The 27609-nt window shown below is 41.2% G+C and overlaps 1 protein-coding gene across 1 annotated transcript; it reads right to left on the bottom strand.

Annotated features, from left to right (window-relative positions):
• Positions 1-1205: 1205 nt before the first annotated feature.
• LOC145996752 (putative gustatory receptor 28b) lies at positions 1206-26191 on the bottom strand. Its single transcript, XM_083133280.1, has 4 exons — positions 26110-26191; positions 24697-24765; positions 24000-24089; positions 1206-1322 (listed from the first exon to the last, which is right to left on the bottom strand). The coding sequence occupies exons 1-4, from the start codon at positions 26170-26172 to the stop codon at positions 1206-1208; spliced, it is 339 nt and encodes a 112-aa protein (XP_082989406.1). The 5' UTR covers positions 26173-26191.
• Positions 26192-27609: the final 1418 nt, after the last annotated feature.

Here is a 27609-nt window from a genome sequence, read left to right as displayed (position 1 = left end):
AGGGCGCTACGACGCCATGGGTTCCGGGTTCGAATCCAGGGTAAGATATGGATGTTTGTGTTCGTCTATCCTGAATGAAAAATAGAATTGAGATCAATTTTTATGAGTTTGATGTGCGGGGAAGACTGCCGCTTACGGGTTTTCCTCTTTTTAAAAAAAGTCTGTTGGCCATGCCACTGCATAAAGTGGCTCTGAGGCTCACCCAGCCTAAATCAATGGACACCTGGGGGCAACTCTGGGATGTAAAGTTGGCAGGAGCGTGGTGCTGATCACATCACATCTAAAAATATCCGAAATCAAGATGCACCGCGAACTTTACCTCGTCGTTGTTCATTGATTTAGAGAGAGAAATGTGTATTTAAATCATCAACGGAGGATACACAAGTAAGATCTACGTTACGTTTCACTCCTAGACCTAAATTTCTTAATTTATTCCATAGCATTCGTGGGTTGGTTTGTAAATTCAATATTCATATGAGAATCTCCTCTTTGTGTAACGCACAGCCTGAGTGCATCGATTTGTGTGTACACTGTGATTATTGAAACTGTGTCTTGTGTAGTAGTTGTGCTGTCTAATGTGTTTGTATTTGTCTTCTGTAGTAGTTCCTCCATTCATATTGGGGGTTAGGCGTAGAGCTGACAACTCTGCACTGTAAAAAGCCATGTCAAGAATCAGCAATATAAGGCCATGGGCTCAAGATAGGGACAGATGGAAGGCCTTTGTTGCTGCAGCCATGAACCTTCGGGTTTAAGAAGGCTAGAGAGTTAGGTGAAATATATTGAATAAATTGAGGCGTTTGTCAGCTTTGAACTTGCGGTGAGCCGAATCACACTCCATCATGAGTGCGATAATGCTGTCCGTCATCCAGTCGGAGTCAGGCCGCGTGACGCATTTTGTCGAAAAGGTGTGAATGCTTGTCGTTAATATTAGTGAAATTGTGAATTGTATTCCACAGGGTTCTTGAAGGCCAGGACGCCTGTTTGAGGATGCTGGGTCTTTAGAAACAGGTGAATTTGCAAATATAAAATTTGGTAGTATGGTATGCTTTCAGCCTATAATTATATGTTATTTTAAAACAACCTATCCAAGCACATATACGCAGAATTTACAATATTTATATAATTTTGACTTAAAGTAGCAAGTACTAAGGATTGATGTGGAGGTTTTTTTTAATGATGAATATCCTCCTTGAATGCAAAACAACTCATGTAGGTATTGTTGCATTTTCTTGTGAAAAGTCCAATCCTGAATTTCTCATTGGAATCAATGGATTCATGAATTGGATCAGGATCACTACGTACGTCATCACAGAAGCAGCAATCTGAAAAACAAATGTATACGTTATTAAAAACCGGTTGTTGATATATATTAAACAATGTTATTTATTCTTTGGAAATCGGCATTATTTTCGTAACTACCAAGATTTATTATATTGGGTTGGCCCATAAGTTCTGGCGTTTTTTTTAAGTGAAAATTTTGCGTGAAAAATAAAATGTGTTGGCAATGCGTTTTATGTTATTCGATAGAGAATTATGTGCTCTACAAAATAGTATGTTTAGTTTTTTTATGCTGATATACATTTTTTTCTTTTCAGGTCAATAAAATCGAGTGTCAAATCGACAAAAAAGAGCATTTTCGACACCTTCTGCTTTTTGCGTTTATTCGAGGTGCCAAAGGCACCAGAAGCTGCTCGAGAGATTTGTGAAGTGTATGGCGAAAAACGATGCCTCTTAGGACGGCTCAAAATTTGTTTAAGCGATTCAGAGACGGCAATTTCTATCTGAAAGACATGCATCGCACCGGACGCTCTGTTCAGTTCGATGAGGAGCGACTGAATCAGCTTATTCACGAAGATCCACGCCAAACGACGAGAGAATTGGCAGAGATAATGGAATGCGTCACCTTCACTCGATGGGAAAGATTCAAAAGTTGGGATCCGCATGCTTTGAACGAAAACAACAAAAATCAACGAGCCACGATCTCCGCCGGTTTGCTTGCCCGTCATCGGTCAACTCATGGACATAAACAGCGATTCCTCTACCGAATTGTTACCGGCGAGGCATCGCTTCTTCGCCATACACTTCACAAATCTCTCGAGCAGCTTCTGTGGCTTTGGCACCTCGATTAAACACGAAAAGCAGAAGATGTCGAAAATTCTCTTTTTTCTCGACTTGACACTCCATTTATTTTAATGACCTGAAAAGAACAAAAAGTATATCAGCATAAAAAAACTAAACACACTATTTTGTAGAGCACATGATTCTCTATCGAATAACATAAAACGCATTGCCAACACATTTTATTTTTCACGCAAAATTTTTACTTAAAAAAACAAACGCCAGAACTTATGGGCCAACCCAATAAATACATGGGGCTTCTTTCCAAACAAAACTATGGTTCATACTTTTCGCATAACAGCTTATTTGAAAAGTCATCATCATCATCTTATGTGATGCTCGCAAGCGGTTTCTGATGTCTCTAGCATTCTCAGTCCTCCATATTCTTGATTTTTTTCAAATGCGATAACACTGAAAAAATGTAATTGTTCTGTTTATGCATATGCAGTGGCTTGTTCAAAACGTATATTTATTGAATCCAAAATTGCAAATGTACGAAAATTGTGCATAAAATGCGAGTTGTGCCCTTTCAATACATTGTGTGCTGAAAGAAGGAAAGAAGGAAAATAAAGCGAACATTCAACATTTCTTGTGTTCAATGATTAGAAAATAAACTGTGCCATATGTACGGGTGTATAAGCTTTCCAAGAAATTACTCTTCCCACCAGAACTATGGTGCGTGTTATACACGGAATAATTCGGACAACTACATGAAACCACATGTAATTGACGTTCTTCCACACTTTTTCACTTTCTATAGAAACGTTTTGCATGAGCGAACAAATCTGTGGGGTTCTGACAGGAGATAGCGTGCACACCTACCGCCACACCACCACACCGGAACCGTAACATCGATACTTGTCGTCTGAGAAATGGAAAAATAACGTACTCAAAAATTGTTTCCACAGTATGAATCACGAAGAGGGGTAGGCCAGGTGACTTATACAATTGTATTAGTTGAATAGAACAACAGATTATAGAAGGTATAATTTTTAGTGTATTTGGCAAACAAAAAGTGTGCTAAAATGGAAATCATAATTTGGGAAAAATAACACCGAAAAGTAATATAATTAACACCGAAAAGTACCAGATTATCAGTTTGAGATGTCAGGAAAGTAAACCGTTGTGTACAATGGCTAATGTACGTATCTCTGAGCAGTTTGTTGTAATATATGCAGAAAGGATGTAAGTTTTGAGAGTAGGTGAAACCCAACGTTCTGGAGCGGTCTTTTGACCTACTTTTCGCCTTACGACATTTTACTATAAGGCTGTCTCCCCTTACGATATTTTTCTGTAAGGCTAGACCGGTCCTTTGACCTACTTTTCGCCTTACGACATTTTACTATAAGGCTGTCTCCCCTTACGATATTTTTCTGTAAGGCTAGACCGGTTCTTTGACCTACTTTTCGTGTAGACCCAAATAGAGAATTCAACGCCCGAAAATGGAGCTCGGTGGAGCTCGCCTTAATGGATTTCTCTCGTAAGGCATGAGCTCCATTTTCTTGCAGTGTTACCAACTCCTCACTCGAAAAAATCACCAGGGTTTTTGTTTTTGGGTATAACCTAACCTAAAGCAAGGAGGTGGCAACCTTGCTTGAGGTATTTTCTTGCAGTGTTGCCAACTCCTCACTCGAAAAAAATCACCAAGTTTTTTTTTTCTTGGGTCTAACGTAACCTAAAGCAAGGAGGTGGCAATTTTGCTTGAGGCTTGCCTTACAGTGCATAAAGCAAGGTTGCCAACCCACTGGTACTTTTGCCATAGCCTTTTACAAGAAAAAAAAAAAAGAGAAAGGGAAGAGTTAAACAACCGACAGCTTACCCACAGCCTTTTTTGGTCTAACCTAACCTAAAGCAAGGAGCTGGCAACTTTGCTTGTGCAATCAACCCGGTTGACCGCCCTCAAGTGGAGATCAGCGTTGCCAACTCCTCACTCGAAAAAAAAATCACCAAGATTTTTTTTGGTCTAACCTAACCTAAAGCAAGGAGCTGGCAATTTTGATTGTGCAATCAACCCGGTTGACCACCCTCAAGTGGAGATCAGCGTTGCCAACTCCTCACTCGAAAAAAAAATCACCAAGATTTTTTTTGGTCTAACCTAACCTAAAGCAAGGAGCTGGCAATTTTGATTGTGCAATCAACCCGGTTGACCACCCTCAAGTGGAGATCAGCGTTGCCAACTCCTCACTCGAAAAAAAAATCACCAAGATTTTTTTGATTTAACCTAACCTAAAGCAAAGAGGTGGCAATTTTGCTTGAGGCTTGCCTTACAGCGCATAAAGCAATGTTGCCAACCTGCACACACTGGGCAAGGAGAGTCGGCACTGCCGTAAAAGAGAGAGAGATGGGTGGATGGCAACGCAGTATGTGTGTGCGTGTGTGTGTATAATATGTAGCATTATTAACTAGAGTGTGTTGGCAATTTACTTGCAACTAAAAAAATAGAGATGCCAACGTTGGTGTAAGATGAAGAGAGAGAGAGAGAGAGAGATTTATGGCTGGCAACAGTAACGAGCGAATGCGCCATATCGTAATTTTCCAACTCCGTATATCGTGATTTTTGTAAACCTCTCTCTCGGGGGAAACACGATGTGTTATACACACGCGCGCGCGCGCCTGTATTGTGACGTAAACAAACAAACAAAATAATAAATGTTGTCTTTTAGGATACCTGGCCCCCTATAACCTCGCGAGGGTGCGTGGTGCCCAACGCAGTTCTAATGGCCGCGGCTAACAAAGCCATGCCTTTGTAGAGTTTCATGGGTTCTTTTTTTTTCCTCCCACCCCCTCAATTTGTTTAAGAAATTCGATTTGATCCTAAAAAACACTCTGCATCCTATTGGAGTGCTTTGGATGTGTTTTTAGATTAAAAATTTTGTAATTGGGGAATGTAGAAAAGCTATTCTTGCTTGTTGGCGATATTTTTTAAAACTGCTCTGTGACCCTCTCGTTTTTCACGTCGTAGGCGAAGGACTTCTCTGCAATCAGGATGACACTGCATAGGGTATCCTCGGGCAAGGCATCGTGGAACTCGCAGACGACCTTGATGTTGGTTCGATCGTTGACCACAACCTTCTTTCTCTTAGATGTGTTGATGACGGTCATGGGTCTCCGTGCTTTGAACTCGCTGGGCGTGTAGTACATGTCCACGCTCCCCTCGGTCACGCGTTTGTAAGCCGAAAACGCTTCGTAAAGTTTGAGGTAATCGTTTTTGGTCACGTCGAGGTTGTAATTCTCGCGCGGGAACACTTCGTTGCGTCCATTTTTGAGATAAACGTTCTTGATCTTGCAGTCGTCGAACTTGCTGGAATCTTTTTCCTGATTCTTGTCCCTCCCGGTCTGAAAGAGCACTACGACGAAATCTGGCATGTCGAACTGTATGTTGTTGAACTGCGTCGTCACGTCGAATTCCATGTGACTTCCCGATGCCACCTTCTGCACGCACTGGTAACCGTGAAAGTGAATCGCCACCTGCGGACTTTTCAAGATCTCCGCTTTGTACTTGAGGGCGTAGTTCGTTTCGTATTCCACCACCGGCATTCTCAATTCCATGCTTTGGATGACGCACTTGGCTGCTTCGGGTAGAGTGTTGGCTATCGGCGTGGTGCCGTCCGGACCCAAAGTAGCGTATCGCATCAGTGCGTCGTTGTCGTTGGCCGCTCTTCGAAACGTAACCCTCAGTCCTCCCTTCCACATGATCTCCTTGTAGTCCGAGAAGAAACCAGGCAGCAGACGCATGGGAAAGAGCACCGTGTGACTTTTTGTCGATATTTTGGTCCCGGCTTCGAATCCCCCGGCCTGGTAGTACGCTGCGTCCGTTTTGGATAATTTCAACGTTCCCACTGCCGTCGACGTGATGCCTGGATAATCTATTCTGTCGATGACGGTGTTGTGTTTCCTCACCTCCACCTGCGAGAACAGGTGAGGCACGAAGTTGTCCACGAGTATCAAGTTTGCTGCTGCGGGAAACGCGTCTCTGCTTTCCTTCTTCACCACGTCGAATTCAAGGTAGAGGTCCGCTCTGTGAGGATGAACGAACCCATCGCCTACGTCCACGTCGTATTCGATCTCCCTGTTCGCTTCGTTCAAATTTCCGAACATAGGTTCTATTCATATTTTTTCTCACGTATAGGTGTACGTGATGAATCAGCAAACATATTTTTTCTAAGTCTTGCCGTTTCCAAGATAACCCCACTTCCGGTCGCCATTTTCGATTTCCGAGCATAGGTTCTATTCATATTTTACTCACGTATAGGTGTATGTGATGAATCCGAAAACAGATTTCTCCTAAGTCTTACCGTTTCCAAGATAACCCCACTTCCGGTCGCTATTTTCGATTTCCGAACATAGATTCTATTCATATTTTTTCTCACGTATAGGTGTACGTGATGAATCAGCAAACATATTTTTTTAAGTCTTGCCGTTTCCAAGATAACCCTATTTCCGGTCGCCATTTTCGATTTCCGAGCATAGGTTCTATTCATATTTTACTCACGTATAGGCGTACGTGACGAATCCGCAAACAGATTTCTCCTAAGTCTTACCGTTTCCAAGATAACGCCACTTCCGGTCGCCATTTTGGATTTCCGAGCATAGGTTCTATTCATACTTTTTCTCACATATAGGCGTACGTGATGAATCCGCAAACAGATTTCTCCTAAGTCTTACCGTTTCCAAGATAACGCCACTTCCGGTCGCCATTTTGGATTTCCGAACATAGGTTCTATTCATATTTTTTCTCACGTATAGGTGTACATGATGAATCACCAAACAGATTTTTCCTAAGTCTTACCGTTTCCAAGATAACCCCAATTCCGGTCGCCATTTTGAATTTCCGAGCATAGGTTCTATTCATACTTTTTCTCATATATAGGTGTACATGACGAATCCGCAAACAGATTCTTGCTAAGTTTTACCGTTTCCAAGATAACCCTATTTCCGGTCGCCATTTTGGATTTCCGAGCACAGGTTCTATTCATACTTTTTCTCACGTATAGGTGTACGTGATGAATCACCAAACAGATTTTTCATAAGTCATGAATTGGAGGGTTCTATGACAACCTATATTAATTCTCGTAAGAGAACAGAACGTGTCCTACGGGGCAAGTTAAGGGGCATGTGCATGGCCAAAGAGGGAGTTCTTTTGCACGCTCAAGCATGATTTAATTTTATTATATTTTCAGATTGACCACAAAACAAGGTGTTGACAGGCAGTGTGTATATATATTGTAAGAAGATGTTTCATTATCAACCTCTACTTCTTGCAGTACATCCTGGACACAGCGTTGCAGGTTAACAAAGGACTTTTGGTCAGTATATATTTTTTTTCTTAAAACTGTTCGGTTACTCGCTCGTTCCTGACATCATACACAAAAGTTTTCTCCGCGATGAGGATGACGCTACACAGAGTGTCGGCAGGCAAGGCATCGTGGAACTCGCACACAATCTTGATGTTGGTGCGATCGTTAACAACCACCTGCTTTCTTTTAGATGTGTTGATGACGAACATGGGTCTGCGAGCTATGAACTCGTTTGGATTGTAGTATACGTCCACGTTACCGGAAGTCACTCGTTTGTAAGCTGTGTACGCCTCGTACAGTTTCAGGTAGTCCTCTTCTGCGATGTTTAGGTTGTAGTTCTCACGTGGGAAAACTTCGTTCCTGCCATTTTTGAGGTAAATGTTCTTAATCTTGCAGTTGTCGAACTGGCTTGAATTTTTCTCCTGATTGTTACCCCTTCCTGTCTGGAAGAGTACGGCTGCAAACTCGGGCATGTCGTACCGAATGTTGTTGAATTGCGTGGTTACGTCAAATTCGAAATGATTGCCGGAAGCAGGTTTTTGCACACACTGGTAGCCATAAAACTGAATGGACACTTGAGGATTCTTCAGGATGTCGGCTTTGTACTTGAGAGCATAGTTTGATTCGTATTCTACCACTGGCACGCGCAGCTCCATGGACCTTACAATACACTTGGCAGCGTCGGGTAGTGTGTTGGGAAGCAAGGTAGTCCCGTCCGGGCCCAAAGTGCTGTATCGCATCAGTGCGTCGTTGTCGTTGGCAGCTCTGCGAAAAGTGAGGCGCAAACCACCCTTCCACATGATCTCCTTGTAGTCCGAGAAGAAACCGGGCAGCAGACGCATGGGAAACAGTACTGTGTGACTTTGAGTTTTGATTTTTGTACCTGCTTCGAATCCCCCTGCCTGGTAGTATGCTGCATCGGTCTTGGAGAGTTTTAGTGTTCCCACGGCAGTCGAGGTAATCCCGGGGTAGTCAACGCTATCGATGACGGTGCCGTGCTTTCTAACTTCCACCTGCGAGAATAGGTACGGCACAAAATTATCTACGAGTCTTAGGTTTGCGTTGGCAAGAAATGCTTCGCCGTTGTCTCTCTTCACTACATCAAACTTGACGTACAAATCAGCTCTGTGAGGGTGAATGAATCCATCCCCGACGTCCACATCGTATTCTATCTCTCGATTCGCTTCGTTAAGGTTGGCAAACGTGCGACGGTTGGGAGGGAAGGACTGCAACTCGTAACTCTCGATTTGTTCCATGATGGCTATTTATTATATGTTAATCTCCACGACGGCAGTGGTCGCGGCTCCTGCAAAATCAACCACCTCCCTTTTTTTTGTTTGTTACTGCTAATTCTATGTTGTCTATGCGATTACGATATACAGGAAAGTATATCGGTGGGGAGGGTGTGTAGATAATTGGCTCCATGAACTCAGAGTTTGGTTTGAACGTAACGATAATACCTGTCTGCTTGTGACTCCCTGGGATGCCGTCAGAGGATTTGGTGATCATATCTTGATTATTTTTTACAGAGCAGTTCGGGTAGGTTGTTATTTATAGACCCCACCCCAATTTTTTTTTGTTTTGTGTTCATGGCGATGGTCGTACCTAATGCGGCGACCCGTTCGCCCAGCGAGACGTCTCTGCTGACGAGTCTCCCGAAAGCTGCGTGCTCTAATTTTCTGTCAGCATCATGACGTACATCGAGATCGGTATTGGTATTGTAGGCAATATCGTGATTCTTGCATGCAGCATCCAGGGGATTCACACCCTTGTCGCTTTTTTTTTAGTCGCTGTTCGAGTTTGGTACCGGGGCCGCGGTACTGGTAACCTGGCAAGTGCATCTTGAAGGGTAGCTTGTTGATGATGTCGTTCACGAGACCTCGACCTTCGGCCACGTTCCAAAATTTCGGAGGTAGGGTGTTGATGATTTTGATGAGGTACCCTATGCCTTTGTCGTTATTCACAATGAAGTTGGCAAGCTTGGAGCTAACCATGTCCACAATTCCTACCTTCTCGTTGCGAAAGTTGCTGTTGCCTGCATTCTCCTCTCCTGCAATAACCAACAACCTGTCTATGAGCTTGCGCACGTCGTCAACCCACACAAACTTTTTGGGCAGGTTGTTGTAGAGTTTGACGCCGCTGCCTGTTTTGACCTGGTTCCATATCGGCTTGATGAGGTTCTTGTATTTTTCGCCGCTGCTAGATTTGACGCGATTCTGCGTAGCGTCGTTGTTTTGGTACAAGGCATCCGTCATGATCAAAATTTCCTTGTAACTTTGGTAATCTTCGTCTGTGTAATCTCTTGGCTGCTTTTTTGGTGATGAGTTCCCACAGTCCAACCGTGCCGGGATACCTGTTCCAGCTGTTTTTCTCACCCAAATTGACTTTCACCTTGTCACCCTCGAACGTGACTTTCGATTTTCCGATTTTCCAAACCACGCCCTCGTTGAGTTCCATGGTTGGGTACAATCCGAAAACCTCGTTTTTCTCGAACTAAACTCAACGGCCTGTTGATCAATCAATTTTCGGAACGCTGCTCTTCTTGCTGGAACAGTGACGATTTCGGATTCGCGACGATCGACATGACGAGGAAACCCAACGACGGAAAATACAAAAACAAAATTAACGACTTTCTAAACGTTACAACGTTGTGAGAAACGTTTCTCACAACGTTGTAACGTTTAGAAAGTCGTTAATTTTGTTTTTGTATTTTCCGTCGTTGGGTTTCCTCGTCATGTCGATCGTCGCGAATCCGAAATCGTCACTGTTCCAGCAAGAAGAGCAGCGTTCCGAAAATTGATTGATCAACAGGCCGTTGAGTTTAGTTCGAGAAAAACGAGGTTTTCGGATTGTACCCAACCATGGAACTCAACGAGGGCGTGGTTTGGAAAATCGGAAAATCGAAAGTCACGTTCGAGGGTGACAAGGTGAAAGTCAATTTGGGTGAGAAAAACAGCTGGAACAGGTATCCCGGCACGGTTGGACTGTGGGAACTCATCACCAAAAAAGCAGCCAAGAGATTACACAGACGAAGATTACCAAAGTTACAAGGAAATTTTGATCATGACGGATGCCTTGTACCAAAACAACGACGCTACGCAGAATCGCGTCAAATCTAGCAGCGGCGAAAAATACAAGAACCTCATCAAGCCGATATGGAACCAGGTCAAAACAGGCAGCGGCGTCAAACTCTACAACAACCTGCCCAAAAAGTTTGTGTGGGTTGACGACGTGCGCAAGCTCATAGACAGGTTGTTGGTTATTGCAGGAGAGGAGAATGCAGGCAACAGCAACTTTCGCAACGAGAAGGTAGGAATTGTGGACATGGTTAGCTCCAAGCTTGCCAACTTCATTGTGAATAACGACAAAGGCATAGGGTACCTCATCAAAATCATCAACACCCTACCTCCGAAATTTTGGAACGTGGCCGAAGGTCGAGGTCTCGTGAACGACATCATCAACAAGCTACCCTTCAAGATGCACTTGCCAGGTTACCAGTACCGCGGCCCCGGTACCAAACTCGAACAGCGACTAAAAAAAAAGCGACAAGGGTGTGAATCCCCTGGATGCTGCATGCAAGAATCACGATATTGCCTACAATACCAATACCGATCTCGATGTACGTCATGATGCTGACAGAAAATTAGAGCACGCAGCTTTCGGGAGACTCGTCAGCAGAGACGTCTCGCTGGGCGAACGGGTCGCCGCATTAGGTACGACCATCGCCATGAACACAAAACAAAAAAAAATTGGGGTGGGGTCTATAAATAACAACCTACCCGAACTGCTCTGTAAAAAATAATCAAGATATGATCACCAAATCCTCTGACGGCATCCCAGGGAGTCACAAGCAGACAGGTATTATCGTTACGTTCAAACCAAACTCTGAGTTCATGGAGCCAATTATCTACACACCCTCCCCACCGATATACTTTCCTGTATATCGTAATCGCATAGACAACATAGAATTAGCAGTAACAAACAAAAAAAAGGGAGGTGGTTGATTTTGCAGGAGCCGCGACCACTGCCGTCGTGGAGATTAACATATAATAAATAGCCATCATGGAACAAATCGAGAGTTACGAGTTGCAGTCCTTCCCTCCCAACCGTCGCACGTTTGCCAACCTTAACGAAGCGAATCGAGAGATAGAATACGATGTGGACGTCGGGGATGGATTCATTCACCCTCACAGAGCTGATTTGTACGTCAAGTTTGATGTAGTGAAGAGAGACAACGGCGAAGCATTTCTTGCCAACGCAAACCTAAGACTCGTAGATAATTTTGTGCCGTACCTATTCTCGCAGGTGGAAGTTAGAAAGCACGGCACCGTCATCGATAGGGTTGACTACCCCGGGATTACCTCGACTGCCGTGGGAACACTAAAACTCTCCAAGACCGATGCAGCATACTACCAGGCAGGGGGATTCGAAGCAGGTACAAAAATCAAAACTCAAAGTCACACAGTACTGTTTCCCATGCGTCTGCTGCCCGGTTTCTTCTCGGACTACAAGGAGATCATGTGGAAGGGTGGTTTGCGCCTCACTTTTCGCAGAGCTGCCAACGACAACGACGCACTGATGCGATACAGCACTTTGGGCCCGGACGGGACTACCTTGCTTCCCAACACACTACCCGACGCTGCCAAGTGTATTGTAAGGTCCATGGAGCTGCGCGTGCCAGTGGTAGAATACGAATCAAACTATGCTCTCAAGTACAAAGCCGACATCCTGAAGAATCCTCAAGTGTCCATTCAGTTTTATGGCTACCAGTGTGTGCAAAAACCTGCTTCCGGCAATCATTTCGAATTTGACGTAACCACGCAATTCAACAACATTCGGTACGACATGCCCGAGTTTGCAGCCGTACTCTTCCAGACAGGAAGGGGTAACAATCAGGAGAAAAATTCAAGCCAGTTCGACAACTGCAAGATTAAGAACATTTACCTCAAAAATGGCAGGAACGAAGTTTTCCCACGTGAGAACTACAACCTAAACATCGCAGAAGAGGACTACCTGAAACTGTACGAGGCGTACACAGCTTACAAACGAGTGACTTCCGGTAACGTGGACGTATACTACAATCCAAACGAGTTCATAGCTCGCAGACCCATGTTCGTCATCAACACATCTAAAAGAAAGCAGGTGGTTGTTAACGATCGCACCAACATCAAGATTGTGTGCGAGTTCCACGATGCCTTGCCTGCCGACACTCTGTGTAGCGTCATCCTCATCGCGGAGAAAACTTTTGTGTATGATGTCAGGAACGAGCGAGTAACCGAACAGTTTTAAGAAAAAAAATATATACTGACCAAAAGTCCTTTGTTAACCTGCAACGCTGTGTCCAGGATGTACTGCAAGAAGTAGAGGTTGATAATGAAACATCTTCTTACAATATATATACACACTGCCTGTCAACACCTTGTTTTGTGGTCAATCTGAAAATATAATAAAATTAAATCATGCTTGAGCGTGCAAAAGAACTCCCTCTTTGGCCATGCACATGCCCCTTAACTTGCCCCGTAGGACACGTTCTGTTCTCTTACGAGAATTAATATAGGTTGTCATAGAACCCTCCAATTCATGACTTATGAAAAATCTGTTTGGTGATTCATCACGTACACCTATACGTGAGAAAAAGTATGAATAGAACCTGTGCTCGGAAATCCAAAATGGCGACCGGAAATAGGGTTATCTTGGAAACGGTAAAACTTAGCAAGAATCTGTTTGCGGATTCGTCATGTACACCTATATATGAGAAAAAGTATGAATAGAACCTATGCTCGGAAATTCAAAATGGCGACCGGAATTGGGGTTATCTTGGAAACGGTAAGACTTAGGAAAAATCTGTTTGGTGATTCATCATGTACACCTATACGTGAGAAAAAATATGAATAGAACCTATGTTCGGAAATCCAAAATGGCGACCGGAAGTGGCGTTATCTTGGAAACGGTAAGACTTAGGAGAAATCTGTTTGCGGATTCATCACGTACGCCTATATGTGAGAAAAAGTATGAATAGAACCTATGCTCGGAAATCCAAAATGGCGACCGGAAGTGGCGTTATCTTGGAAACGGTAAGACTTAGGAGAAATCTGTTTGCGGATTCGTCACGTACGCCTATACGTGAGTAAAATATGAATAGAACCTATGCTCGGAAATCGAAAATGGCGACCGGAAATAGGGTTATCTTGGAAACGGCAAGACTTAAAAAAATATGTTTGCTGATTCATCACGTACACCTATACGTGAGAAAAAATATGAATAGAATCTATGTTCGGAAATCGAAAATAGCGACCGGAAGTGGGGTTATCTTGGAAACGGTAAGACTTAGGAGAAATCTGTTTTCGGATTCATCACATACACCTATACGTGAGTAAAATATGAATAGAACCTATGCTCGGAAATCGAAAATGGCGACCGGAAGTGGGGTTATCTTGGAAACGGCAAGACTTAGAAAAAATATGTTTGCTGATTCATCACGTACACCTATACGTGAGAAAAAATATGAATAGAACCTATGTTCGGAAATTTGAACGAAGCGAACAGGGAGATCGAATACGACGTGGACGTAGGCGATGGGTTCGTTCATCCTCACAGAGCGGACCTCTACCTTGAATTCGACGTGGTGAAGAAGGAAAGCAGAGACGCGTTTCCCGCAGCAGCAAACTTGATACTCGTGGACAACTTCGTGCCTCACCTGTTCTCGCAGGTGGAGGTGAGGAAACACAACACCGTCATCGACAGAATAGATTATCCAGGCATCACGTCGACGGCAGTGGGAACGTTGAAATTATCCAAAACGGACGCAGCGTACTACCAGGCCGGGGGATTCGAAGCCGGGACCAAAATATCGACAAAAAGTCACACGGTGCTCTTTCCCATGCGTCTGCTGCCTGGTTTCTTCTCGGACTACAAGGAGATCATGTGGAAGGGAGGACTGAGGGTTACGTTTCGAAGAGCGGCCAACGACAACGACGCACTGATGCGATACGCTACTTTGGGTCCGGACGGCACCACGCCGATAGCCAACACTCTACCCGAAGCAGCCAAGTGCGTCATCCAAAGCATGGAATTGAGAATGCCGGTGGTGGAATACGAAACGAACTACGCCCTCAAGTACAAAGCGGAGATCTTGAAAAGTCCGCAGGTGGCGATTCACTTTCACGGTTACCAGTGCGTGCAGAAGGTGGCATCGGGAAGTCACATGGAATTCGACGTGACGACGCAGTTCAACAACATACAGTTCGACATGCCAGATTTCGTCGTAGTGCTCTTTCAGACCGGGAGGGACAAGAATCAGGAAAAAGATTCCAGCAAGTTCGACGACTGCAAGATCAAGAACGTTTATCTCAAAAATGGACGCAACGAAGTGTTCCCGCGCGAGAATTACAACCTCGACGTGACCAAAAACGATTACCTCAAACTTTACGAAGCGTTTTCGGCTTACAAACGCGTGACCGAGGGGAGCGTGGACATGTACTACACGCCCAGCGAGTTCAAAGCACGGAGACCCATGACCGTCATCAACACATCTAAGAGAAAGAAGGTTGTGGTCAACGATCGAACCAACATCAAGGTCGTCTGCGAGTTCCACGATGCCTTGCCCGAGGATACCCTATGCAGTGTCATCCTGATTGCAGAGAAGTCCTTCGCCTACGACGTGAAAAACGAGAGGGTCACAGAGCAGTTTTAAAAAATATCGCCAACAAGCAAGAATAGCTTTTCTACATTCCCCAATTACAAAATTTTTAATCTAAAAACACATCCAAAGCACTCCAATAGGATGCAGAGTGTTTTTTAGGATCAAATCGAATTTCTTAAACAAATTGAGGGGGTGGGAGGAAAAAAAAAGAACCCATGAAACTCTACAAAGGCATGGCTTTGTTAGCCGCGGCCATTAGAACTGCGTTGGGCACCACGCACCCTCGCGAGGTTATAGGGGGCCAGGTATCCTAAAAGACAACATTTATTATTTTGTTTGTTTGTTTACGTCACAATACAGGCGCGCGCGCGCGTGTGTATAACACATCGTGTTTCCCCCGAGAGAGAGGTTTACAAAAATCACGATATACGGAGTTGGAAAATTACGATATGGCGCATTCGCTCGTTACTGTTGCCAGCCATAAATCTCTCTCTCTCTCTCTCTCTCTCTCTCTTCATCTTACACCAACGTTGGCATCTCTATTTTTTTAGTTGCAAGTAAATTGCCAACACACTCTAGTTAATAATGCTACATATTATACGCACACACGCACACACATACTATATTACCATCCACCCATCTCTCTCTCTCTTTTACGGCAGTGCCGGCTCTCCTTGTTTAGTATATGTAGGTTGGCAACGCTGATCTTTACTTGAGGGCGATCAACCGGGTTGATTGCACAAGCAAAATTGCCACCTCCTTGCTTTAGGTTAGGTTAGACCAAAAAAAACCTTGGTGATTTTTTTTTTTCGAGTGAGGAGTTGGCAACGCTTATCTCCACTTGAGGGCGATCGACCGGGTTGATTGCACAAGCAAAGTTGTCAGCTCCTTGCTTTAGGTTAGGTTAGAGCAAAAAAGGCTGTGGGTAAGCTGTCGGTTGTTTAACTCTTCCCTTTCTCTTTTTTTTTTCTTGTAAAAGGCTATGGCAAAAGTACCAGTGGGTTGGCAACCTTGCTTTATGCACTGTAAGGCAAGCCTCAAGCAAAATTGCCACCTCCTTGCTTTAGGTTACGTTAGACCAAGAAAAAAAACCTTGGTGATTTTTTTCGAGTGAGGAGTTGGCAACACTGCGAGAAAATACCTCAAGCAAGGTTGCCACCTCCTTGCTTTAGGTTAGGTTATACCCAAAAACAAAAACCCTGGTGATTTTTTCGAGTGAGGAGTTGGTAACACTGCGAGAAAATGGAGCTCATGCCTTACGAGAGAAATCCATTAAGGCGAGCTCCACCGAGCTCCATTTTCGGGCGTTGAATTCTCTATTTGGGTCTACACGAAAAGTAGGTCAAAGAACCGGTCTAGCCTTACAGAAAAATATCGTAAGGGGAGACAGCCTTATAGTAAAATGTCGTAAGGCGAAAAGTAGGTCAAAGAACCGGTCTAGCCTTACAGAAAAATATCGTAAGGGGAGACAGCCTTATAGTAAAATGTCGTAAGGCGAAAAGTAGGTCAAAAGACCGCTCCAGAACGTTGGGTTTCACCTACTTTTGAGTGAGTGCATCCCATACGATACATTGTGCGCTGTTGTGGTGTGACAACTATTTTATCTACCATGAACGCTAGCGCCACGCGGCTGAAGTCTGTAAACCTGCACTCACTCAAAACTTACATCCTTTCTGCATGTATTACAACCGTTACGTATCCCTCATTTTCATTTTCGAGTGACGTTTAGCTAGGCAACCTGGCAGGAAGTGTAGGAAAGTGTTAACTTCAGCACCAGCTCAGCGAAAAGCATTCGCCAATATTTGCAAAGGAAAATTGATGAGAGAGAAAAAGGGGAGGAGTTTTGATTAGGGGGTGAATGCAAGTTGCATCTGGCTTGAAGGAGACAGGGGAGTTGGTCTTGGGTTTTGAAGAGAACAGGAGAGTGGTTCGGGAGTAAGAAAAGGGGGTCTTGAGTTTTGGAGAGAGGAGAGTGAGTTGGATTTGGAAGGAGATTCAGGCTGGATGCAGACTTTTAGAAACTTGTTTGGAAATGGAGTGCAGCGAAGCTGAGTGACAATTTAAGAGGCGAACTTCAGCAAGCGAGTGAGAGTTACTTTAGAAATCCTTCTGTCCACGCTTCTAAAGAGAGACAGGTAATATACTTTTATAATGCCATCCTTTGCCAATGCAGACTTAAGGTCATTGTAACCCAAATTTAGAGAGTTGCCATTCTATAAAGGGTTCAATAACTTATAGTTTATTCAGGTACCTCCTGCAGTTAGCAGATGCAGCCAAGCGAGAGCTTACGGGCTACCGCTAACCGCCGATTGAAGAATAATTACTTTCATCTAAAGGGCTCCAGGTTCGATCCCCGAACCTTTCGAGGTTCACACGCTTAGTAAAAGTGTGTCTCAAGACGTGGTGCAGGTGCGGAATTTCATCCTTCTGTTCACCTGTGTCTCAAGACGCAACAAACTGCTCAGAGATACGTACATTAGCCATTGTACATAACGGTTTACTTTTCTGACATCTCAAATGGATCACCCGATAATATAAATAACACAACTATAGATTTTGGATAGATAATATCATCGTGAAGATGTAGTTTCAAAACCGAAGTCTCGCTGGAGAGATGAAAAATTCCCATATTTAATATATAATACAGGTTTTTAAAAATATTTTAATTTTATGTTTGGTATTTTATTTAAAATTCTGAGCATTGTAATGCAAACATGGCCACATATAATTTATATCCAAAATATATCCAATTCTACAATTTCTGTGAAAGTAAAACAGAAATAAATTAGTTCCCTATTAATATCCATTCTTTCCATCGTTTGCAAGTAGATCCTACTTGTTCACAGTGCACCCTGCCAATGCAGTAAATCGTTCCATGCTATACCATTTTCACATCGCGAATGCCTCTGTGCTTCTCTTTTCCTCCTTCATTATCCTCCTTCCTGACGCATAAAACATTACACTCCGTATAAAACACTCCATAAGCCTCCTCTTTAACCTTAGACTACCTTTAATACACAATATATTTCCCTTTCAATTTTATTCTTGATACCCATCTCCTTAAAATAGTTCCTACTAAAGCATGGAATGTAATCTAATTAAACCATTCTAGATAAACATTCACTTTGTATGATTTATTAGACATCAGTAAACACTACCATTTAATTTGCGTTAAGTTTAATCATTTTAAATGTTAAGACATGTACGCTACTGAGGGTTGTGTCTTAACGTGACTCACTTGTCCCACTCTCCCCTATACTTGAGGTCACAAATGACGGTAATGAAATTCTTTGCTCGGTTTGAGGCCATTTCAGCCCCATAGCTCTCCGATGGCACTCATCCGTATATTCTACTTTATCTGCAATTTCCGATTTTCCTTGCTTGCCTAGGTCCGATCAGAGGTAGAAATTGTGTATCTTGTCACTATCTTCCAACTTCTTTCTGTTATTTCGAGCAAGTCTACCATCGTCCCACTTCAAGATTGTTACGAAGTGAATTCTGTGCATTTTGTATTGCTATAAAAATAATTCAAACAAGAAGAAGTACATTTTTCACTCTTGTAGTGCAACTTTTGTAGAGTGGCAAATCTGATATTTCCTCATTACTGCTCCATATCATGACAACTCTGATATAAGGTGAATGCGGAGAATAAGAAAAAACTGAAATTGTTAGCTAATACTATATGAACGGAAATACCAATTGACTGTCGATGAAAATCCAAATATATGAAAAAATGAATTGGTCAACATTAAATTTAGGAATTCCTTATTGGGTCTAGTTTCCTTTTGTTTGAATTATGGTTCCTTGATGTGAGAAATATTTAAGGGCCTTGTTAATTTACAAATATGTAAAAATCGTTCCAACTTTCAAGTTCTAACAGGAATTCCATACCATCTTATACCATAGATAAGGGTAGGGGGAGTGTGGTAACGTCAGTTTTTGACCTCGACAGCGGTGAAATTCACCACCGCCCAGGGACGGCGAGAGGGGTGGGCACGGGTGGGCAAGCGCCCACCCAAAAAATCCTGTGCCCACCCGATTGCCCACCCAATCAAATTCACTAAGTACATACACTTAGGGATATGTGAATGTTGCAGTAAATACGTATATTCTGGTGTTCGTTATATGTATATTTTCTACTAGAAATGTTCACATATCATCATCCCATAAAAAGCTGTCTTAACGTTGTCATTAGAAGGCAAAAAGTATTAATATTGAACTTGAAACAAAATAAACTGTCATCAATTGAATACCTCTATGATTAGAAGCAGCTAATAGGCTTAGTGGGTGCAGAATTATGCAGGGTATGGTCAAGATGAGATCAGGATTTAGGGTGACCTTGAGGGCTGCAGCTCTGGGCCTTCACTGGGGAAAACTGCTTGGAAAAGTATTGCATAAAGAAAAAAAAGGGAAGTACTTCGTATGTGATGAAAAATGTAGAAATACGTATAACCAACCATCTCATGTAGCTTAGCGAAAAATTATAACTGAAACTGTAGAGGGGATTGGGGTGGGGTCTTGGTGTTGTAAGCTCCGGGCCTTCACATATAGAAATCCCGGCCTGCGCATGATTAAAATAATCTCTAAATGAACCAAGAAACAACCCATTTTAGTGTTGCTTCCTCCAGCAACAAAATAAATTATTTCGACTTTTTAATTAGGTCTACATTGAAATTCCAGAAGTGTCTCTTTCTTTATTTCATTACAATTTTTACATACATGTCAACTTCAAATATCTACGTGGTATACAAACAAGAAATTTGTATTCGTTCTACTAATACACAAGAAGTAATCACAATAAACACTACAATACCGAGGTGTATAAATTTTGATGTAACAGTTATGTGGGTTTGGGAAAAGCTACAGAATTATTGAATTGATAATAGCAGTTACGTAATGATGTTTCCTTGTGAATAACTTACATAGAATTAAAAGAAGAAAGGGATTGGTAGGAAAGCTTTGTTTTGAGGGCGTCAGAGAGAACTAATCAATCACGATAAGAATGGTTTGAAATTTAGAAGCATCAGAGGTTCAGCCGAAAAGGTCAAAAGAATATGTAGATGCAGATGAAGTAAAGAAAAAAGGTGTCACGAAGTATCCATTAGAAAATATTGTTTGCTTGTTTTTAAATCCAATTTTATGCTCAGATAGGCTAATCGGGACTAAACAAAACCTACATTTTAAACTGGAGTCCGAACCAGTGTGCATTGTGCTTCCACCAGGGAAGGGGGTAGTAGAAGCCAGAACCTCTTCATTATAAGGCGACAACGTTATGCCATTCGAGGAAAAAATATACGGAAAGAACTCACAGGAACGTGTCATTTTATCACCACAGAAGATGCATTCATTTAAGAGGGTGTATTGCCAGAGACAAATATTTGAGACTTTCGGAAAACAACGTTATTGTTCACGGAGTTAGCTGCCTTGATCCAACAATGAAACAATGTGAAATTGAAACTACCACCTCAACTTTCGAAGGGTATGAACTAATGAAACTCCACTGTTGAAAGAGTAAGTTGTTGCTGATTCAAATGATTTGTTCTATGTGAAGTCCCTTTTCTGCTAATTTGGCTAATGGCGATGATGAGGTTCAATGGTGATTAGATGAAAGTGACGAAGGACGAAAACAAATACACGCAGACACTGAAAATACAATCCAACACAAATTATTATTTTGACTGTGGTTCAAGGTGCCAGAGATTCGATCACCTGCAAGATTAAAGTTTCCAGGGTATGCTGGGCAGGATAGAGGTTGACATTTGAGTGCTTTCGAAAAGTTCGCGCCATACAACCCAAGTCATCTGTGAAAAAGAGATGAAATACCGGGTATGGTGATCAATTTCCATGAATTCCTTGTGTCCAAAATCACATTCTACAAAATGTAAACTATTTGTTACCTCAGTGCATGTGTTCATCTAACCATACGTGTGTTACTTCTCCAGCATGAGTAACAAAGACTAACTTCAGAAAACGAATAGCAACTTAACAAATAATCTCTTCAATTCTTAACAGATTTTTCAATGTTACTTGATTATTACATTTGGATGATGTCTTATCAAAATAGCCTTTCATAAGCCTTGGGATACTTTATGTAGAATGAACGAAGAATTGTTTCTTCCGCACACGCGAGCGCGCACGCGTGTGTGTGTACATTCCCAATAAGATAATAATTTTAATCCAAATATCCAGTACCGGCGATTAGGAGGAACAAGGAGCAGTGGCGGATCCAGAGGAAGCACAGGGGCACGGGCCCCCCAAAAATGCTCGAGCAAATTATACTCGTAATATGTAATTTACAAAATTAATTTAAACGAATCTTATTAATTATGTGTACACTTTTGAAAAGTGGTGCACCCGTATATCGTTAAAAATTCCTGAGTGCCGAACATCATTTGAAGTTGTTGCCCCCTGTGCATTGTTGAAAGTTGGTGCCCCCCATACAACATTAGAAGTTGGTGTCCTCGAACATCGTTGGAAGTTGGTGCCTACGCGCATCGTTGAAAGTTGGTGCTCCGGTATGCCGTTGGAAGTTGGTGCCTCTCGAACATCGACTATGTTTCTCTCATAAATCGTTTGTAAAGTTTCTCCCGGTTCTTTGTTCCGTCATGAAAGAATTCCTGTCCATTACTCTTCCTTTGTCAATCCAACTACAGAGCAAGCAAATGGATTTAACGCAATAAACAAACTTGGTTTGGCTTGTTTACTCATCTCTATTGGATATAAGAAAGAACAGTGCTCAAGAGTTTAATAGTGTCTTTCAGGAAAGTAAAGCACTTGCTGAAGAGCTGAATGTTGATGTAAAAATCCCAAGAATTGCACAGAATCAAAGACATAGGTCAAATATTCCTTCAAAGAATGTCATCGATTCTTTCAGATGTGTTGTGTTCATCCCTTTTCTGGATTATTTAATACCTAAATTTGATTATAGATTTCAAATAAACCAGATTGAAGTCTTAAGCACTCTACAGAAAGTAATTCCGAAATTCATTGTTGAAGAAGATGATCCAGCTAAAGATATATTTGAGGCAGCTAAATTTTATGAAGTTGATGTGCAGTTTATTTTAGCATTAGAAGGGGAACTCAAGTTATGGAGACAATTCTGGTTATTGGAAAAATCTACCCCAGATAATCCAGTAGAGGCGTATAAATTTTCTTCCTTGTATCCCAACATTAGAAGTTTGCTTCACCTGTTGTGTGTGATTCCAGTCACAACGGCTACAGCTGAGCGTTCATTCTCCAATCTGCGAAAAATCAAGACCTACCTTAGATCTACAACGGGTAATGAACGATTGAATAGTTTGGCTCTCCTGAGCATCCATAAAGACAAATAAATACCAAGTGAAACCAGAGGAGGTTATTGACATATTTGCAAGGAAACATTCACGAAAACTACAGCTACAGTATTTGTAGGGTGAGGTAAATGTCTTTAGTAAGTTCCAATTATTTGACAATTGAAAAGTTAAACTGGTGTCCTAATTACTAGCAGCTTTATCATGCATCATGCATGTTACTGAAAAGGACTCAGGTGCTACATTAAACTAATTATAAAACAAAAAATAATTAAGAAATGAAGTAAAACAGACTGTTTATAATATGAAAATACTTCTGTAACTTGTTGTTTCTGTGTTCGCGAGGAATACGCTATTTTTAATATAGCTACTGTTTTTTTTTACAATGTAATTTCTAAATATATTTGTTCTTAATATCTTGGCCGCATGTACAGATGACTGGAATTGGTACTTAAGATATATTAAATTATAAAATATTGTTTCACCATGGTAAACTTTAATTTAAAGTAGTACTGAAATCTTCATTTGTATTTATGTGTACACTTTTGGAAATTGGTGCCCCCCAAAACTGAATCCTGGATCCGCCCCTGACAAGGGGGAAAGTTCCCCCCGCCACATTTTGTCACTTTTTGCATCTGCACTATGGCCTCTTAATGCTAAGACTTTTCTACCAAAAGAAGTAAACTTTCCTTGCCCCCATGTTTTGGCACCCGATCGCCGTTACTGCAAACATACATTCAGATACATTTGTCAGTTGCAATAACCTTGTAAGCCAAGAAAAGTTATCATTAACCCCTAAGTTTCAGTCAAAAACTCATATGATGAAAATAAAATGATCAGGAACATGCATTTCAATTACGAGAAAGTAATTGAATTCTTCAGCATTGTCTACCATCACACTTCCTATCACTGTCGCCGAATAGCTATATAAAATTGAGTATGTTCCTTGTATCTTTTGCACTTGAAGGACAAAATGTGATGCAACCGATTCACATTTTTATTTCACTACATTGACATGAATGAAAGAATGTGATTAGAACGTATGGCTGCGCACACACAAACACTTCCTTGAAAGTATTGAGTCCATCGGAGACAAAGAAGTGGAGCAAGATGCGAGAATAGATTAGAAAAGAAAGAGAAAAGACACCAAACACACACGTGTGTGTGTGTGTGCCAGTTAAGAGAAACATTTGAAGAATGGAATGAGAGAAAGTGAAAGGGAGAAAGAGGTAACAAGCTGAGAAAGATATAAGAAGGCATTAAAGAGTAAAAAAGAAAGGAAAAGTAAAGGGAAAAGAAGTGTAAGAGAGGAGGGGATACATATACATATATATACATATATATACATACATGTATGTCATACATATATGTATATGGCCTTACATTTATACCTGCCCACCTTAATCTATCAATATACAGCTTCTGCCCACCCGGTGAAAAATTTCTGGCGCCGCCCCTGCCACCGCCATCTCTTATTCTTTTTGGCCGAATAAGTGAAAGCAAGAGTGCGAGTGGAGGCTCTAAGCGCCTCTCAACGGAGTATTACAAAATTTCTTGCGAATGACGATTCTCAGTGGGAGGTCAGTGCTTATACTTTTAACTTACTTTATTTGGAACGAAAAGAGTTTTTAGTGAAATATCCTCTGAACTTACAGAATGCAGCAGGGTCATATCCAAGGGGAACATTCCGCACGCTGTCAGTTGGACTTTTCTGCTGTTCAGCTCAGATGCAAACAGCTGTAGCTGAAATAGTGAGACAATGTGACTAATTAAGAAACACAGTCACTTATGGAATTTCGTTCCTTACACAAAGCAGTATTGCAGATAAATATACACAAAGTGTTTCTTTAGTTATTCGGATAGATTTCAATACATATAGAAATATTAATTGTTATTACTTGTACGACTGGTTGCATTTTTCAATATTTTCCATGGTTGTAAATGTGATATTTACCAGTATTGCTAGAACGTATCAAACGTATTACATGTAGGAATATTCAACATAACTTAATGATTATTTTGAATCCGAATAGGATGCAATGTATGAGTTATATCAATACATTCATTACCTTTTTGTTCTTTTTGAACTCAGAATAAGAAATGGAATAAGTCTATTCCATAATGTTTTATTTTATTTTTATTCCTTTTGGCTATAGTTCGTTTACTTTTCACTTATGTTGTCCAAAATATAAAATAAACAAATAAATTAAAATTGGAATATTTATGAAAGACATGAAGAAAGTTGAACAACTATATCACGCAAGGATTGGAAACCTCAGTGTCACTGAAGTTTTTAAAGTTAAATTATTAAATTTAATTATAGAAGTTTCTTGAAGAGAAAACGTCTCACCTCTTCCTTTATGTCAGGATCCATATTTCTGTGAATGAGCATGTGCACTATGCCATTCGTTGCATTGGCCTGAAAATACAAACGAAAACATTATTATGTAGATGTAATTGCCTCGTACATGATGAGAATTTTAGTCTATGATGTTCTGAAAAGTAGAAGGACTTGAAAAAAGAAAAGTATTTCAGTTCGGATCAACAGCGCCTTCTCAGCTCTGAGGAGTACAGCTCGAAATTTGGATAGAAGCCCTTTGTGAAAATTATTCACAGCTTTGGGATAAGTACTCCACCTGAGTTTTCGACAATCCCTAGCTTCCCATAGTCTTCATAGCCTCTATATCAGTAGTTCTTAACCGCCGGGCCGCGGTCGGCTACTGGCCCCTGCCATCAATTGAATCGGTTCTCCTGAAATTGTCATTTTGTTTGCACAGCCATTTGCATTAACAAATTATTATATTTATATATGTTCATAAATGGGTAAGATTCGACTTACAAATATCTATAATTTTTATAATTTAACTATTATAATTATATATTTATCTTCATTATCTACTCTCAAAATAATGTGGCTTAATGTACGTAATTTGTATTAATATTAACACCCTTATTTTTACTACATTTACGTTACAGTTGAGTTCATACGAATTTTTTAAATACCTACTTGATGTTGCCATAAATTTGAAAACCTATAGCATAGTGCATTGACTCATTTTGAAATGTTGTTTATTTGATTATACAATTAATGCAAAATGTTTACTAAACCAATGAAGACAATTTGGACCCGTCAAATCCTCGCCTTAAATGCGGTCATATCAACAAGCCAAAATATAATAGAACTAATATTCTTCATGATTATGGTATAAGAGATTGCTTAGTATTTAATTTAAAGTGTACAATTTAACTAATTTATCAAGGTTAAAAAAAATAGAAAGCTATTTACAAGTAAAACTGTTGGGACCTGGACATAGACTTAAAAAAAAAATCGGGGCGCAATGTCATGAAGGTTGACAACCACTGCTCCATAGGTGGGTTTCATGTGACGTTCAGATGCGTACATATTTGCGGCCAATTTTATTTGTCGTTTACAAGGAAATATCCACCACGTAGCATTCTTTACATCTGCACCAACTGCACGTTTGTTTCTAAAACACAAATGCCTGTTAGTATCTCTCGCCCGCCCGATTCAGTTCCGTATGCTTACAAGAACTGGCCTCGGTCATGGCTGCTCGAAGCCACAATGCAGCAGTTTACGATGTAAGTGAAACACAACTATACCAAGTTTCATCACAAACCGATGCTTCGAAAGGGACTCCAGATGGCTGGCTCTCTTAACAATTAGTTTGTCTGTCAAATGGACATTCATAATTCTGACCATCTTGTGCATGAAAGATATACAATAATGATAGCAAAGACTTACCTGTTTACATGTTGAATAAGGTATAACTCCCAAAGTCACAGACCGAATCATTTGAATTATCATAATGAGAAGTTCAAATATTACCGAGAATAATCTGTGAAATAAGTAATTCCCCACAAAGTTGACTACACCAAAGATAACGAAGAAAATAGTAAACAAAATTTCCAGCAAGTGGACAGCTATAGGGAGTCCAAACGCCTGGTTCAGGTTTTCTATCATTTTAATGATTTCCTGATGGTTGCTTCGTAACGAACGAATTCTTTCGCATTGTGCAACAATTGGCGAAGGGAGAATTTTCTTCCTATATTTCCGTTTATATTTGCCAACAATTAAACACGAAGGCTGGTGCGTATGATCTCGCACAAGAACTATTTCGGTATTGAGTGCCTGGATAAATTTTCCGATGAGGCAACACAAGTGTATGAAAGCAACGTCCAAAATAAGCATCTCAACGTATGAAATAAGCAAGCATACAGTACCTAGTATTGAGAAGAAAGTAATGTTCTTACTTTGTTCATAATCTAAGCATGTTTTCAGTAGAAAAAGAAATCCGATATATGAGATCAGCAGTGAAACTGAAAGTATGAAGCTCCTTCTCACATCAGCGTAAGTTTTACTGGTGCAGGAAATGTGGTCGTCTAGACTGGAGATTCCTCGTAGGAGATCGGCTACTTGAGTGGAAGATATGAATGAAAACAGGACCAGAGTCAGGTAGCAGAGGAGTCTGGGACCTCCGATCAGAAGATTAATGAACACAGCATTTTGCTTTCCGCTGGACAATGGGACGAATTCGAACACCACAATATGATAGACGATTCCACTAAAAACAGAAAATCTGTAAACAACAGTGGTAAATAAACGAAACCACTTTGCAAGAGAGCTTTGAGGAGTTTCGCATTTGTTTCCAACTGTTTTCTTCTTCGTCAAGGGGCGAAAAGGGAACAAGAAGCTGTAGACAGGAATGAGAACTGATTCGACGCTGTATTCACCCATTTTCCACCTTGAAATGGAATCAACTTGATTTTGAAATGGGACAGTTGAAATTTACATTGTATGATAATGTAAATATTTACCAACTCGTTTTTCGATTGCTAACGAAACAGCGGAGAGGGTGTGGATGCAAACTTGGAATTAATTCACTTACCTCGGGAGTGGTGACTAGCAGATATTTATTTGGGTTTGGAATATTGATCATGCTTTTTTCAGTAGCATTTTATTTGGGTTTGGAATATTGTTTCAGTAGCATTTCATATCCTTCGTTTCCTGACACAAGTGCTTTCTGCGTAATTGTTATATATCTGAATTAATGGAAATAATTATTTCGTAATAATCTGTTTCATAACAGTCACAGAAAAGTGGAGAGGGAAGGTTGAACTTTAACTGATACTTCAGTTTAGAATTTTAATTTTTCTCCTTAGTTTCTTAATTTAAGGTCTATTTTTAAGGTGGATTTTTGCCATTTTCCCTTAAAAATCGAAAAGCAAGAATTGAACAGAATCT

The sequence above is a fragment of the Lepisma saccharinum genome, chromosome 13 (genome assembly GCF_977018435.1).
Source record: "Lepisma saccharinum chromosome 13, izLepSacc3.1, whole genome shotgun sequence".
NCBI lineage: Eukaryota > Metazoa > Arthropoda > Insecta > Zygentoma > Lepismatidae > Lepisma > Lepisma saccharinum.
This window is presented reverse-complemented; position numbering and strand designations above follow the sequence as displayed.